The sequence below is a fragment of the Aedes aegypti genome, chromosome 2, assembly GCF_002204515.2.
Source record: "Aedes aegypti strain LVP_AGWG chromosome 2, AaegL5.0 Primary Assembly, whole genome shotgun sequence".
Classification (NCBI taxonomy): Eukaryota; Metazoa; Arthropoda; class Insecta; order Diptera; family Culicidae; genus Aedes; species Aedes aegypti.
In genome coordinates this window covers 295,372,971-295,391,520 of record NC_035108.1, presented here as the reverse complement: position 1 = coordinate 295,391,520, position 18,550 = coordinate 295,372,971, and the positions used below count along the sequence as shown (strand labels likewise).

The 18,550-nt window shown below is 34.5% G+C and overlaps 1 protein-coding gene across 19 annotated transcripts in view; it reads right to left on the bottom strand.

The window, feature by feature from the left end:
• LOC5566523 (tyrosine-protein kinase receptor torso) overlaps positions 1–18,550 on the bottom strand; it is a 429,787-nt gene that overhangs the window by 172,089 nt on the left and 239,148 nt on the right. For all 19 annotated transcript variants that reach the window (XM_021845429.1, XM_021845427.1, XM_021845431.1 and 16 more), the window contains one exon: positions 3,137–3,305. In XM_021845429.1, coding sequence (XP_021701121.1) covers positions 3,137–3,305 — 169 coding nt within the window. The remainder of the gene's footprint in view (positions 1–3,136; positions 3,306–18,550) is intronic.

Sequence of the window (18,550 nt, the reverse complement as noted above, 5' to 3'; positions counted from 1 at the left end):
GATGAAGTGAACTTAATAATATTCTTGCAAAAGCCCTTTCTGACAAAAGGCAGTTAGGGTTCTTTTTTCATAATGAATACTTGGACAGAGGAAAATACAAGTAAATCATTTATTTCATTATTGATCTCTTCAGGTGACTTATAGCCACTCGAGAGACCTTTCAAGACGATCTTGAACAATTGTTCTGTGTTGTCGTCATAAGTGAAAAATTGTGCTTCTTCTCTTCAAGGTGTTTGAGAAGAAGTTCACGATCTTCAAGAGTTTCCGGCAAAACGCAACTTGGAAGGAAACCTCCTTGTTTCCTCACTTGAATCAAAGAGCCTCGGCTAGAAGCTGCTTCGATTTAATACTCGGAAAAAATGTCTAAAGCATCATACTGATTGCCCATTTCGAAGCAATTATAAACATTAATCATTACATTCTTGGAAAGTAGTGCGAATTCCTGAGAAACGTCCTTTCATTTTACTTCTTTTGAAGGAAGTTTTGTTCGTGGTGTCAACCATAGTCAGTAAATAATAGACGAGCCTTTCTTAGAGTTTTTTTTTCCAAAGACGGTGTTAAAGATAACCAAGATAATCGAAAAGGGATCCACAGGGCTAAATAGTTACACTGAAGAGAACTGTTTTATAACAATAAAATCTACTATTTCATTATTTCATGTCGTTTAAAAACTTCCGTCAGCACAAAGAATTTGTGTACGCACATCACGAGAGTTTGATGCGCACTTCGTCGAAGCGGTACATTTTTTTTCCCGATACTCAGTAGTTATGTGAACACCGCGAAAAAAAAGGAAAACAAACATCATTTGGTATCCATTAAGAGAAACGCGTGAGAAATTTTCTAGTACAGCACATCAAACAAACCATTACCAAGGAATACGGTTTCTAACGGAGAAACTGGCGGAAAAACTTGATAGATGCGTATTGGCGCATTTTCCTCTACCTAGTGATAGCAAGTTGCTATTAGCAAAAACTGGCCGCGACAGGCCCTCTAAAATGCAATGCTCAGGTCGCAGTACATGTATTACCTGCCTAGGGTAAAAGCACCGGTTTTTGCCAGCCCAAGAGGAAATATTTTGAAAAAATGTTTGAAAAGCTCTGTAAGTATCACAAATACGTCAAATGAAAGCCTTCAATCCATATTACGTATGAAAATCTGAGTAGAAATCATTTTTTATTGTATTGAAAAATTTCATCAACAAATGGTTATGACCGTTTTGAATTGTTTGTATGGGAAATATTTCACACGAAATGTTTGAATTTTTGCCGTTCAAAAGTTCTCACTTTCGAAGCTCGTTTTAGTAATCTTTTTCCAAAGATACTAATTTTAAACGCCTTAGACGTCTCTTTAGTGGTTTGACGATTTCAATTGATGATTTGCTGTCCGGAATTCGAATCAAAGTGTCCAGAATATAGCTTAGCTTAGCTTAGACTGACTACACATATCAATGGTTGCTATTCCGTGATTGTCCGAGGTCAGTGAAAATGCACAAAGAATCAACTAGAAGATCGGCTGGGATTGGCCATAATCTTCTTCAGTGTGCATAATTCAGTGCCTCTATTTATACATGGTCAATAACGGCGCCGGCCACGTCCTTGCAGTCAGGTGGGATTGGGGGAAGGAATGTAAGTGTGTAACCTTTGCTATTTGGAGACCGTGTTTGCCTCTGCATCTCCACAAAGGTTACTGGGAGGGATGTTTGTTAATGTGGAGGATCGTTGGGTCACATGATTCACTTTGATAAGCGATTAGACCATGATAAATAATTATTGGTGAGCTATAAATATGCTTATATGTAAATATAATATTTTCATTTGGTATGAACAATATCTATTAAAAAAAATATGCCGACACTTGAGGTGACGAACCTATCAAAGTTTGTTGAATAAAGTGAACCTTTCGCAAGTCTACACTCGTAGTGTCGAACCATTCAAAGTTTTTTTTTTCAATTACAAAAATAAAAGTAAAAGGAAAAAGGTGTTTTGAGAAAAAAAATTGGACGTAAATAATTTATGAATCAGAGTTTATGTCGACACTCACAGTGACGAACCTTTCATAGTTTGTTGAATAATCATATTTAAGTCTCACCGTTGTAACGATTAATGGTGCAATCATACATATTTTATAGATCAGAAACAGTAGCACGAAACGAGCTCACCAATCGATCCGTCATCCCTGAGCAGCAACAATCCATTTTCAGCATCACTCGTTTGCTCGGCTATATAAAAACACACAGAGAAAATAGGCGCGCGACCCGAGAGGAAAAACAACTGACGACTGCTCGGGCTTTCTTGACGCACTGCCCAGGAGCAAGCGTCAACGTCGAAAGATCAAAAAGAACTTATCGAACGCGGTACTTTTTCACTTACCCTAACCGAACATACCGATCACGCCAAGGTCGAAGGATCAAACACAACTAAATGATCACGGCACTTTTTCACTTTCACTCGACCGACGCGCGACATGTTTGATCCTGCCCTCATCGCCGGCCCCAGCAGGAGCAAGCGTCAAGGTCGAAGGATCAAACACAACTCTCGAATTAAAGTGTCCAGAATATGAGGCAAAAGTGAGAAAGCGTCCGGAATAAGAATCATGAAGATGCCACACATTTCTATTTGATTTAAAATTGTTCATGTTGCGGAATCAAAATCTTCATCCAACAATCGAAAGTGAAGTGTTTTTAAGGGGGCAGGATCCGTCATTGATTTCGGAATTTTTAAAAGCAGTTTTTTCGTTCAAAATCAAGAAAAATTACATGAAAATGTGTTCACTGTATTCTATTCTTCAACCGAAACACAGTGAACACATTTTCATTGAATATTTTTTAGATATGGACAGAAAAACTGCTTTTGAAGTTTCGATGATGACGATGATTACGATGACGGAGCGTTGAGCGTTAAGGGTCGATAACGCGGAGGAATCGTACAGAATGATTTATTTTATATACTTTTTGATGAGTTACACTTCATAATATGAATCAAAACGGCAACAGTGTGTAATACACTATGGCTACATTTTGCGCTAGGGCCAAAACGGGTACTTCTACCCCATATGTATGCTGTGCTTGGCAGTCGAGGGCCGTCTGCTAGCACCACAAACGGGATCCAACAGCAACATGAGAGGTTGTCATACTTACGTTATTTCAACATATTTCAGTTCGACGTCGGCTGGTAGGTCTGCAACACTGGCGTTTCCATACTGCAAGGACCAGCTCACTGTTAGTCGATTTCCGGTGATGGCCGTGGCAGATGTTATGTCAGGTAACTGATGTTTGTAGTAGCACGAGCAGACTCCATCGACGCATTCTGCAACATACGAGAGCAGGTTGGAACTAATTGTTTTTTTTTTTGTTGGAAATAAACAAAAGAAATTTCATATACAAGGGTGGTGGACTCGGGATATCCGAAATTTTGGCACGATGCACAGTGGGCCAAAGCTGGTCGAACTCAGACGACCAGAATGTACGTTTTCAACCAAATCATTTGTTGCGTTATACTATGCTTATATGTGCCAAAATCTCGTATATGATGTCGTCAAAAGGCCTTATATGTACATAATTTATATGATAAAAATTGGCATACATTGCGAATCAATCTGTAGTCTAATGCGACTTAATTTATGATAACAAAATTGATTTGACAAATGCTTCGACTTACTTTGTACGTGTATGCAGAGCGAAACCAAATGCACTTAGCAATAAGAAAATAGCGATTTATGTGTATGCGACTTCTGGTTGTCTGGGAAAGTCAAACAACTGAATTTCTATAGTGTTGAACCACAAATTTTAAGGGGTCATGCACAAATTACGTCACGCTCCAAAGGGGGGGTGGCGAGCGACTCATTAACCAATTTTCCGCAAAAAACGATCATTATTCACACCTCTTGCACCCTTTTGGCAAGAAACGCAAAACTAAAGACAGTATGTGAATTTGGGGTAAGTTTTCTTGCTTGTAAATCTGACAGGTGTCTTATAAATTGCTCAGAATTGAAGAAGGATGTTTATATCATTTAATAAGTTAGAATGTTGTGTTGAAAATAAAATTTTATCATCATTGTTATAATATTGAGGGCCATGGCCCTCGACTTCCCATATTTTAGGGTCCCCACGACTTACGATTAAAAATCATTATATCATTGAATACCTAAAAACTACAGTCCACTATCCTTAATCCGATAATGAATCTTTGAGCTGTGTAGTGGAATGCCTATAAGTAAATTAAAAACCGAATTTGGTACTATACCATTGCATTCCACTAAAGGTAACGTAACTCTAGTGGTATTAAATGGCATAGTACTAAATTCTGTTTTTCATTTACTTATCCTTAACCCGATATTTATGGTACCGTAATCCGGGGTAACATTGATCAGTTTTTAGGATATTTCTTAAATATTTATTTCAAAAATGCAAATGCTCTGAGTTTTATATTTTTAAAACAAGTACTGTCACCCATAGCTCGTGACTATATACTATATTTTGTTTCTTAAAAGATTTAAGCATGTTAACAAAAATGTTTTATGTGATTTTTTCATTTAGCTGATATGGGGTAACATTGATCATCCATGTAAACAACGTTCGAAATTATTGAAAATGTCGTTACTTATTTAAATCATGGCCCCTAAAGCCGAATATGATGTTCAAATGCTTACATCTCATTTACTTTTTGAGTTATTTTAAAATTTAAAACACCTCGAACAGCGGAATACGCCTAAAGGTAGGCAATTTCCTAAGGGAATTTTACCATCGTTCTTACAATCGTCAAAAAAGTTTAAAAAAATTACCTTTTGTCGACCGGTTTCGGGCGCGATGTAGCCCATCTACAGGACAATGTCCGACTCTTAGATTTATTTTTCTTAAACTTTTTTGACGATTGTAAGAACGATAAGTGTTATGTCTTGTCTCGCGTCGCGTCTTGTATATGTCGTTTAGTTCTTACGTTAGCACACACCACAAAATGAATTTTACATTCTTAACAGTAATTCGTTAATGTTGCCTAATTGAACATACTCATAAAAGTTTTGACAGTGGAATCGTTTTTGGCGATGCCATTTTTTGTGAGAACCACATTTTCCTTGATGATATCGCTTGCAGAACTTATGTGAGACATGAATCTTCGGTAGTGTCATCCTTTACCATTGAAATCATTGTTTCGCAAACTTGACAAATTTACATATAAAGTTAAAGCATTTTTTTCAAAAATTCTATTTTTTAAAAGCATATCAATATAAGAAAGAGAAGCAACATTCATGCTTTGGAAATGTTTCATCAATAATATTACGAGGTGAGTTATTCCGATCAATGTTACCCCGCTGATCAATGATACCCCGGATTACGGTATTTCAATATATAGTTATGGAACCATATTAAAAGTTGTTTATGTTTGGATATCTTGATGGTCCTCACATTTGCACTGATTTTGTGTTCTATAACTTGATGACTTCTTCAATATCAAGTAATGGAGAATTAACTGTATTAGAAACTTATGAAGTGGTACAAATCTGTTTGTTTTGCAAGATCCAAGCTGATTCAAAAAAAAAAAAAATTATATGTATATCAAAACTATTCAAAGTCATTAAAACAATTTCCAAATTTCTAGAAAGCAAACTCAAAACAAAATAGGTACTTAAACAAACTACTCGGATTATCAACGTGGGTAAAAAACTAGGCTGCCATCTTGAGCATGTATGTCAAGTGAAGTATATTTGATCCATTCTTGTGGAGTCACACCAAACAAATCAATTATTTCTTGAATTATAAAGGTATCCAGTGGGTAGTTAACGTTGATCAACGATTAACGCCGTTTCGTTAATTCGTTGACGTTAACCTGTAACGTTTAACGAAGCATGCGTTGAAATACGATTTAACGATAACGTTAACGTACAGCGTTGATTTAACGTCAACGACTTCGTTATTTCTAACGTTAACGATTTGGAGTTTCTAATATTAAAAATATGGTTGTCTTATGCGTATGATTAATAAAAAAGTAAATGTAGAAAAACAGAAAATGATTCAGTTTACATAATGATAACAAGTGAACAATTTATTACTAACATTAGAACAAGATAACTACAAATTATGTGGGCAGTTTCAATGGTTTCAAATTAAAGACTGCCATGTTCAGAAACGATTTTTAGAAGAAAACAAAGCATGACCTCAGTGCAGTTTTTTATGGAATGTTAACTGACTTTCTCTCAGTCGGATTTGGTGGGAAAATGATGTGTATAGCAAAGGTGCACACTCTCGGAAGTGGAAAAATCTGCTCTATTAACATTGCCGCTTTCGATTGCAATGAAAATTTTAAGATAGTGTGGCAACTTGTATTTGGAAATGAGAAATCGCGTCATCCTGGAGGCAGCCACTCAGAAACATCTTAATTGTTGGAAGGGTAGAAAAAAGGACGCCGTGTGCTGGCTGGCTGGAGGCAAAGGAAGCCACTATCTGGTAACGATTTCAGCTCATTGTTGTGGATTGCTGGAACGGCGAGAGACCAGTATTGCGAGAGGTTACAATATTGCTTGGAAATCTTTGCAATTTGTAATATTGCGGGGAAAAAAATTGGGGAAAAAAATTGGATTGCTTCGCGGAAATATTGTATTTTATGATAAAATCCAGAATGCGATCGCAGCTCAGTTTGGAGTTGCGAACTTATTTACACAGTGAGAGAAAATTGCACAGAACAAAGTATAAAAAATCTCTAGATTTCATACTCATCTAGCAGCAAAATAAATGAGAATTCACATTGCTTATTAATATTCATTTCCAAATTAGAGTAATGCACATTAGAATTGATGAAAATAAAACTGTTTTCAATCAAATTTCGATATCAGAAATATCAATTTCACAAGCTGTAGAACTTTTTATTGAAGTTCGTCAATAAAGACTAAGTGTGTAAGAGGTCAGTTTAGCCGTTTATTTACATCTGTTAAAGCCGCCAGGAGTAATCACAGCCGCCGTCCCATAGTTTCGACTTTGACATTAGCTTCACATCTCATGAGCAGGCGCGAATACGGTTTGGTGCTGCGAAGTCAATAACGCGCAGTGAGTAATCTCCGCATAGAACAAATGAACCACAGCAAGCACTGCAACACTCAAGGAGAGTATGGACCAGTGCACGAGTTCACTATCTGACGTTTGAGCGGTGCCGTGTTATTTACGTGACCATGGCAACCAGTGAATTCGGCACCGCTCAAACGTCAAATTAGTGAACTCGTGCATTGATCCATACAGTGGCCCAATTTCATATTCGTACAGGATACTGATTCCACATCAAGTTAGTAAAAAACTATTAAATGAAGTATTGAGCTACAAATACTTTATCCACATTGAAGGTAATAGGTGTCATCTATTATTTGCCAATCACAAAATGTTTCCATTTACATTCATCTTTGGATTAATAGAAAAGTATTGAAATGATGTCTAAAATTCACTCAATTCCATATTCGTACACCTACCAAAATTCAAACGCACAACGTTCAAAACTAAATTTAGAAGCTCTATTTGATTACTGAAGTGCTTTATTATGATGTTCAGATGTAGTGAAATACATTTGGACAATTTATTAGTGGACATATATAAAATTTAGGTAAAATCATGAGAAATGCCAGTTTTCCAAAGATTTTTGCTATAAAATCCAATAATTCGAACAATTACGTTTATTTTTGTAATTGGATCCAATCTATAGATTATACTCGTAAGCTCTGATAGAAATTTAGTTGAAATATATACACTTTACAGAAATCATAAACAGTTTTATCACTTTTGAGTTCAGAAAATTGTTGTGCCATAAGTTCAAAACTCTTCTAACATGATATTTTTAATCAATGTAAACCAAATTTTCATTCTAAACAACAGGTAAATGTTAATTTCGAATTTGTCTGTGAAAATAATTTGAACTACGAACTTCGTTTTACAATAAAGTACCCTAAACTACGCTGTACATACCTCCACATAATTGATGTTATCGTAATATTCAATTATCTTTGAAATAATATTTAAATTATATTCAAAATAGCACCCTATTTTGCAATTTATTGATTTTATAAGAAAAATACAAAATAACTTGAATGAGCAGAAAGCATTGATACACTATTTAATAGAATATATCCAGTTGTTTTCATCATTTTAAAAACACGTTTGTGTTGCGGTTATGGCAATAATATTTATTCTATAAATCTCTATAACCATGTTTGGTAGTAAAATGTAAATTAAAAATGATAATTACGCAATGTTTTGATAGGAACATTAACTATGGATTATGTATATACATTTAGGAGCCAAACATAAAAAAATTGACTAAAATTTTTGGTTTTGGATTTGTTATAAATATTATATTACCTAAGATTCAAAAGTATAAGTTGTCGATATCCACTCTTAGCTACTCTAAAACTGATTAAAATTTTTTGAAACTTGTGCAATATTCGCAATTATCATTCTTAAGGAAGTGATGATGAAAAAATGCAATTTATTGTTCGACTTACCGAATATTTTAGCAAAAAAACATGGGAAAACTGGTATTTTTCTTAAATTTACTTAAGTTTCAAATATATCCGTTTATAAATTTTCCAAATGTATTCTACTGCATCCGAACAACACAACGAAGAGCTTAAGTAGTCATCTAGTCCATTAAAAATTAGTTTTGAATGCTGTATATTTCTTTTTTGTTAGGTGTACGAATATGGAATTGGGTCAATTATAGACACAATCTCAATACTTTTCCATTACTCCAAAGATTTAAGCAAATGAATACAGTTTGTCATTGCCAAACAATAGATGACACCTATAACCTTCATTATTGATAATGTATATCGAAGTCCATGCACCATTTAGTAGTTTTATACCAACTTGATATGAAAACAGTGCCCCGTACGAAAATGAAATTGAGCCACTGTACATGATTAAATTCAATGACAGTAAGCAGCTCAACGAAAGTCCAATTGCAACTTCTTCTGGTGAGCCGTAGCGTAAAAAGTGAAATTCAAAACGGGATAGAAGGTGTGTTCAGTAGATAAGCCTAATCAATTTATGACTTCTCAAAGCCATTGGGCTTAGTTAGAAGGTATAATGCAATACAGCGATTTGGTTCGGAATAGCTCAATTGAAACATTATTTGAAAAAATAAGGGACCTGGTAATAAGGTACACAAGTTCTCTAATCCTTATTACTGGTTATCTCTAATCAAAATATCAGATGAACAACTAACATAATGACACCGCAGGCCAAAACTGTCCGTTGACAGCAACATAAACAAACATAACTCAATATTTGAGGTAACGGGTGACTATGATTAATACGGTGGAAAATTTTCCAGTAGGTTACCTTGGATTTTCCAGGAATCAATTTTTTTCTTGCAACGCGCAGGCCCGGATTTGGGGGGGTGCCGAGGGGGCAAATGCCCCGGGCCCCCGATGAAGGGGGCCCCCGAGAAGTGAAAAAAGTGCAACACTATTCAATGAATTACTTTTACATTATTGATTTGATATTTAAAATCGAATTCTTATACCATTCCTAACAGAGATGTTATGACATGAGATCATGTTTTATTTAAGTGAGTAGCAAATTCAATACGATATTTGTCTCAATTTTCCAGTTCCATTGAAAATCCTCCTACTCGCTAATGCAAATCATCAAGGTTATATAAAAAAACTTTAAAACTTTTCGCGTGTTAATCATAGCAAACTTTCGCAACTTTTTTGAGAGATACTGTCAAAATTATAGTGCTCTAAGTTTTGAAATGATCTTGAACAGACCAAAATACTCGATAATTCATAGTATTTCTATCGATACGATACTATCACGTCGTTATAATCACGATACTGAAGCTACTATTCTATCAAACAGATCCTACCGGAATTTCGATATTTCCATATTCTACTGTAATATTTTCCATTTGTACCACATTTTAATAAATTTATATTAAAACTTTTATGCTTTTTTTTGTAATATAGCAAATTTTACTAAGAGCTTAGAATTCACTACAAGTTTGATCGAAGTTCACATAATTTGTTTTAATATAGTAATTTTCACTAACTTTAAATTTAAATTTATTATTATTTCGACCAAAATCTACATAATTTTTATAAAATTATATTTTCCTCGATTCCTAAATTACTAGCTTAAATAGATAGATTATTGAAGTAGTTTCTCTATGGTCTTTACCGGATTTTCGCTCGATGGGCTATTTACAGATAATAGAGCATCATCTGCAAGTTGTCTAAGTGTACATAGTTTTTCTAAACTGTTGTCAATATCAGGGACACTAAAATTATAAAAAAGCCTTGGGTACGGCCCATATGGTTTATTCTGGAAGTTGTTAGTTGACCACAATAGTGGAGCTCATGTGTGTACAGAATAAAATATTTGACGATTTACTTATTGCTTCAATAACGACTGTCGCTAAAGTTCATTATATGGAAATATCTGTAGCAAAATTATAAACATAACAACATAATCTTTGCTTTTGCTATTACATTCAGTCAAAATTCTATATCATCCTCCATGATTTCTCATGTATTTTATACAGATGATTTATTTTACGCATTATTTACGAAGTGATGTGGGTAAATTTAAGTATTATTTTTTTTTAGTTTTCCGAATATCTTATTTTTATAATACTAAGCTTTCCCAGTCATTTAGTACCAAGGGCCCCCGTAAAGAGTTCTGACCCGGGCCCCCCGAAGCCCAAATCCGGCACTGGCAACGCGTAATAATTCTTCCAAGCAATCAAAACTGACGGTCGGAGAGGCTGACTGTTGGGTGCCAAATAATTGCTCTGCACTGTGAACTAAGTTTTTTTTTTATCAATTTTCCATGGATACGGGGTGGGGTTTATTGATGTTTTGAAACATTCTCGAGAAACCTGTACGAAACAGAAGATCAACGCTTTGGTTAGCGGTGATCGTTGACGTTGATTCAACGCAAACGCGTTAACGTTGACGCTAACAACCATGAAAACTAACGCAACGACGTTGGCGTTGATCCAGAGCACAATCAACGTTAACGGCGTTTATCGTTGATTAACGTTAACAACCCTGGTATCCACCATTAGGGTAATATATTTCGAAATTTCAGTTGAAGTATGCTATATCGAATTACAATTATGATTTCGATTCTATATTTCAAAACTTTATCATTCAATGGTGACCTGTATCTAAAACAGCTTTGATCGCATGTTACGCTCATGGGGTTTCTTTGAAACTTTGTAGAACATGTCGATACGCTAAATCCAATAGTTTCAGCACAAAGACACATGTCCCACTTTTTTGATTACGTCCTACTGTGAATCGTTGGAAAACCAGGCCAGCTCACAGGTGGGTTTTCAAATATTACCCCCTCACTCGCCCAAATAACAGCTTTTGAATGGAAAATTTTTGTATACAACGTAGGACAATGTTATGTTACGAAATATTTGAACGAACCGTGTCCCGCGTGGTAAAATCGTTCAAGGTGACCAAGACGACCCAAACAAAGGCAAGGAAGGTGAAAGATTACTCAAAGCGCAAAACTTCAAGCAGTACTATAAAGAATCTTTTTATATATAATTTATCATTTTAAAATCCACCTCAGAAATTTATCTCAAAAAACTATAAGTAATTTCAAAATAAAATAATTTAGGGAGGATGGACTGTTGACTTCTTAAAAGATTTTCCAGAAATTTTTCCAAGCGTCACTAAAGTCATTTTCCCTGAGTTTTTCTTAGTTCAATCGTTTGAGAGTCCACAGCGATTCCTCCAAGAATTTTGCACGGACATTTCTCCATTTTTTCTACCTTCTAGAAAATCTAGCAAGAACATGTTTTTGCTTATTTTTTTCAAATACTTCAGTAGAAATTTATATAATGTGATTTTATTAGAAATTTTTGCAAGGATGCTTGGATTTTTTATAAGCCTAGGATAAAGACACTACACCGTACAATGACACTAACATAATTATACATCCGTTACTTTTAGAAACAAACTCTAAAATAAGTGAAAGCATTTTCCAAGAAAATTAATAAAAATCCTGAAATATTTTTAGAATTTCTACCAGTTATTTTCACGAAGATTTTTCAAGTATTCCTACAAGTATCTTTGAAGGAGTTAACCAGAAATTTTATCTTGAGCACCTACAAGCATTTTTCTAAGCAGAGATTTTTACAATTTTTTTTTCAGGTGTTCCTTTTGAATTCCTCCAAAAATTGCTGCAGGGGTTTTCCTGCAATATGCCTGGAATATTTTAGGTTTTTTTTTTATTTGCTTGAACTTTTTCTAATCATACCTTTTTGAATTCTTTCTAAAATTGATTCCGGAAATTGTCCTGAGAAATCCTTAGAAGCTCATAACATTATAGTAGGATTTCAGGAGTTAATTTCTTATTTTAGCTTAGACTGACTACACATACAGTCAGTGACAAAAGTTAGTAACCAAATGCTGTTTTTCCATACAAAATGGAACAAAGTTTTGGGATCTGTATCTCAGCTTCTGGTAGGCCAAATTGGCTGAAATTTGGATGATGGGTGTACGGAATCTAATTCCGCCACTCACAAATATTTGGCAAAATTCGAACGTTCAACCAATCACCTTGAAAGTTTCAAGGTGATTGGTTGAACGTGCGAATTTTGCCAAATATTTGTGAGTGGCGGAAGAAGTTGCAATTGGACTTTCGTTGAGCTGCTTACTGTCATTGAATTTAATCATGTATACTCTCCTTGAGTGTTGCAGTGCTTGCTGTGGTTCATTTGTTCTATGCGGAGATTACTCACTGCGCGTTATTGACTTCGCAGCACCAAACCGTATTCGCGCCTGCTCATGAGATGTGAAGCTAATGTCAAAGTCGAAACTATGGGACGGCGGCTGTGATTACTCCTGGCGGCTTTAACAGATGTAAATAAACGGCTAAACCGACCTCTTACACACTTAGTCTTTATTGACGAACTTCAATAAAATGTTCTACAGCTTGTGAAATTGATATTTCTGATATCGAAATTTGATTGAAAACAGTTTTATTTTCATCAATTCTAATGTGCATTACTCTAATTTGGAAATGAATATTAATAAGCAATGTGAATTCTCATTTATTTTGCTGCTAGATGAGTATGAAAACAAGAGATTTTTTATAATTTGTTCTGTGCAATTTTCTCTCACTGTGTAAATAAGTTCGCAACTCCAAACTGAGCTGCGATCGCATTCTGGATTTTATCATAAAATACAATATTTCCGCGAAGCAATCCAATTTTTTAAATTTCTAATTCCGCCACTCACAAATATTTGGCAAAATTCGCACGTTCAACCAATCACCTTGAAACTTTCAGGTAGTAAAATAAAACTTGGTATGAATATTTTCCCATGTTTGTTTTATTCGATTGTTTAATTCTATATTTAAATGCACTAACTTGGGTCAGGAAATCGTAGGACCATCGTGTGACCTCAGAAGAGGAAGTAGACGCTTTAAGAGGCATTCCTTTAGGTACACCTTAAGGTCCTATTGATCGTCCCAGTTGTCACGAATGGGAAGCTCCGCTTTTCACACGAGCAAATTGCTTGCCAAATCATATGTTTTTTTTTTGCAAACTTCGACATCTTCTGATTTCTAACGTTCTCTCCTCAGGGACATCAAATTTATGCTGAGCAGTAAAAACTGGAGCCCCGGAAGCTGTCGAAAGTCTGCTTTAATATACGTCTCATAATCTATAACGAGGAAATGTGGTTTCGTCGATATCTGGGTGTAGAACTTCCATGCACGTGTTTTACCTACCGTATTCTGCCGTTTATTTTGATAATGCACCTTTTGGACTTTGTATGTATGTAGTCCTTCACGTTTAATCGCATCTTGCACGTAAGTTTTGGATAGATTCAGTATCTTCGCCACATCTCAAACTGAATTGTTGGGGTACCTCGGATTTTTGAAATACGTGCGCAAAATTTCATTGCGCCGCTTCACAACGATTGTACATCTGCTAGTGAAACTTACACAGCGTAAACAAACACACATTGAACAAATTACAACCAAAATTCCAATAGAAAATACCCAACGGGAAAAAACGTTAGATCATTTTGGTGCAATTTTATTCCGTACACCCTTTATCAACGCAAAACAAACTTGATTGTTTGAGCCCTCGCAGCACACTCTGCCCAGCAAAACGTGCTAAAGGGAAAATAAAATTTCTCCGCCGACCTTGGGCTTCCTGAAGCACAGCCCAGCAAAACGCGCAAAATCTTAAAAAAAAAAACTTCTCCGCCGACCGCAAAACGAACAGTATCGCTTGGGCTTCCCATAGCACTCATCCTTCAAGTAAATAATTTTTCTAAAAAAGTATGGAAGAATTTGTTCAGAAGTTTTTTTTCCAGGGTATCCTACGAGTACTTTTTATGACTTCTTCTAGGACTCACATTAACATTTTTCCAACACTAAAATAATGAAAGAATTGCTTATAACTAATTCAGAGTTTTTCATGGAAAATAAAAAGTTCAACTAGTAATCCCTAAGAATACATTAGAAAAAATCTACAGAAGGAAATTCTTGAAAAAAGTTATTTTTGGATTTAATCAAATGTTATCTCCTGGGAAACTTTAAGTGGGGTTCTTGTGAAAAATTATGTAAAATCTTCAATTGTAAATTTGATGTATTTATTGGAAGTGTGCCTTTAAAAATCACAAGAGGGTTTTTTGATGGAATTTCTGATGAATCTCTTATGGAAATTTTATTGATTTAAGAGGAGTAATGTCCAAAGGTATATCTTGAGGATTCTCAAGTCAAGTGTCGAATGAATCCCATATGGTGCTTTTGAGAACTTTAATTGAACTCAACAAGAAATGGGTAGTGTTGTTTCTGAAGGAATACAAGAAGATATATCCCACACAGTAGCTGTTGAGAAAAATCTAGATGAATCGCAAGCGAAACTTTTAGTCAAATGTTTGGTGTAATTCTTAGATAAATCATTGAAATATTTTATGTAGGAATATTTGTCCAAGCTTCTTGGGAAACAAGTGAATAATGTCTATATACTTTTAAAGGCAAAACCTTCGATGTAATGTATAAGAGATTCCAGTATTAGAAGATTCTCAAGTTTCTCAGGTTTCTAGAAATAAATTCCCAAGGTATTCCTTGGATAACTCTTTTAAATATTCCTCTAAAAGTTTTAAATTACCTCAGGATTTAACGCAAGAGATTTGCCTGGATAATGTCTAAATTTTGAACCTCTTTTTCCACCAATAAAATCTTTCAGATGTTTGGCAGATTCTTCTCCAGACGGACCTTCGATGGAATAATTGCATTATTTCTAGTAAGATTATTATGAAAAATCTTATTGTTTGCAGTCTACCAACACTCAAACTCATTTGAGATTTGCTTTGCCATACTCACGCATGAGATTATCAAAAATTATTCAATCATAAAACCCATCGGAAATTTGTCAAAATTCAATGTTATTGGGTTTGTTATATTTCTAGCAATTAGAAGAGTTTATTATATTGCCTGAAGAAGTACAAAAAATTTATGATATACATGAAAAAAAAAACAAAACTGTGGAAAAACAAGCAAATGATTCAAACGGATGAGCCAACTCATTTGTGATATTTTGGTTGTTGAGTTTCGTGAGTTAAAATTCATGCGTGAAGCGTTTGTTGAAATCTCCTTCAAATTTAAGATGACGCAATTATTTAGATGGTGGAGGTGGGTGGTGGACAAAATTTATTTCTGCAGCATTTTTTTTACCGGTCAGGAGGGGAGGGACGGCCTCCTATTCACCTTTGGGTACGCCCATACTGTACCACAATATTACCAAATTAAGTAAGTATCGAATTCAATTTTCATTTCATTATTTTTTGCTCTCAAGATGAAGCTGGTGGGAGAAAGCAATTTTTTGCGTGATGATTATAAAGGATTCTCATTGCGGACTTTGTTTGATTCTCTTTTCTCATTAAAAACTAATTACATTTCAATCCAGCAAACCAGGTGACGAATTCCATGCAGAATGAGTCGAAAAAAATAAAAATCGTGCTCGATAGTCTTCGATTTGGATTAAATTTTGCACATGCTTTTGGTATGGTAGAATAAAAGTTTTCCATAGAAAAATTGATCATTTTGACTCAAGTGGAACTTTTGAAAATGGCCTATGAATTTTTGCATGCAACTTATTTGAAAAATTCTAACTCCGAAACTGTTGATTTTAGAGAAAAATGTTCTATGAAGAAGTTGTAGTGAACCGTTTGGACTATAAGAAAAAAATATACACTGAAAAAATATTTTATTAATTTTCATAAAAAATTCAAAAATAAAACTTAAATTTTAAATTACACAAAAACCCCATTTTAATATTTTTTAAATTTTCACCATATAATCTTGATAGTAAAAAGAGTTTTGGGACAAAGTTTCATGATGGAGAAATTTTTAATAAAAAAGTTTTTCTAAGAACAACTTTTGGACGATTTTCAAAATTTTGATATTTTGTCAAAATAAATACGTTCTGATGATACAGTAAGCAACTTGAAATGATTCTAAGCCATAATGATTATATGAATAATTTCTCTAGAAGTAGCCATTTGTGAATTATATCGAGTTTAATGCAAAAAATATTATTTAAATATTAAAATAGGCCATTTTCATTAGTTATTCGTGATTCTCCATCAAGGAAAATAAGTAAATGTAAAGAAATATGGTCTTTACTCTCGAAAACGAATTATTATTAATGGAGAAACGCGAATAACTAATGAAAATGGCCTATTTTAATATTTAAACAATATTTTTTGCATTAAACTCGAAATAATTCGAAAATGGCTACTTCTAGAGAAATTATTTATATAATCATTATGGCTTAGAATCATTTCAAGATGCTTACTGTATCATCAGAACGTATTTATTTTGACAAAAAATCAAAATTTTGAAAATCGTCCAAAAGTTGTTCTTGGAAAAACTTTTTTATTAAAAATTTCTCCATCATGAAACTTTCTCCCAAACCTGTTTTTACTATCAAGATTATATGGTGAAAATTTAAAAAATATTAAAAATGGGGTTTTTGGGTAATTTAAATTTAAGTTTAATATTTGAATTTTGTATGAAAATAAATGAAATATTTTTCCAGTGTATATTTTTTTCTTATAGTCCAAACGGTTCACTACAACTTCTTCATAGAACATTTTTCTCTAAAATCAACAGTTTCGGAGTTAGAATTTTTCAAATAAGTTGCATGCAAACATTTATAGGCCATTTTCAAAAGTTACGCTTGAGTCAAAATGATCAATTTTTCTATGGAAAACACTTATTCTACCATACCAAAAACATGTGCAAAATTTAATCCAAATCGAAGATGGTCGAGTTCTGTGACTGACCGATTTGACATGGAATCCGTCAGGTGATTAAAACCAGGTGCAGCATTGAATGAGCAATTTCTTTGGAAACGATTATCTATTTTGTAAACCATGCATTCCAGCTGAGATGCTGCTGCTCATCAAAGGACGTTGCAAAGTTTCACGCTGAAATTTTGTCAACTTGAAGACTGATAGGATGTATAATTTAGCAATATTTGCATTCCCATGAATGTAGTTCAAAGGGAAAGATAACAACAATGTACATTGTGAGATCCTTTTGCTAAGATCCGAGTTCAAGCTTCCGCTAAGGGTTTCCTACTAGTCGTAACTCTCAACAACCACTATATCTATACAGGGTAGTGTGGTTCGAAATGAATCGAGGATTTCATGTATTAATTTTCTGCTACATGGATTAAACAAATTTGTTCCATGATATTTTTATGATCTATGTGGTTATCAACCTTTGAAAAATGTGCATGTCTTTTATCAGTTTGGGGATAACTCAGTAAATTTGTAAACTTCTCAGCGTTGTTTTCTTAGTTTAAGTTTATGCATAAGGAATGTCGTACGCTTATTTGTGTAGCGCCTGTTATATGTATTGATATTGCCAACATTTGCATAATTGCTCATGATTTTTCGCAAATTATGTTGAAGTTTCCAAAAGGATCACATTAGAGACATGCGTCTCCTTCACTTCAAAAACCCTTCAGAAAGAATTCATGGAGACGCATGATTGCCTATTTTTGCTCTCCATACCTACTACATTTAGAACGATGAAACGGTGCGTTTTAACCAGGCCCATGGCACGGGACGACTTCTAGCGTAGTCAACATCTCCACGTGTTTACTCATTTTCGCGTAATTTGAATCGAGAGTGCAACCAGAATGCGAAGTTTTGTTTAATGTTTATGATCCATAATCGAGCAAGAGTCGCAATCAAATCACTGATTGCTTGCTTGGAGGCTTGCAGGATGCCTTTTAATGTTTGCTCTCCTTCCAAAACCATCGAAATATTGAATGTGCTTCAACTTTTTGGCACATTATTAGCCTATTTAACAATATCAAAATTGATAATCAAACCATAGCAAACAATTAAACAAAACAATGGTCTTTATTTTCACAATTCTTACATCTGACAGTGGGCGATATTCACTTATCGCCCGGGACATCCTGGCTACGAAGAACACTGTGTATCGATATATGGTTGTCATGGGCCTGGTTTTAACCAACACTCAATGTTGATAAGCAATATAAATGAGGGAAAACCATTCCGT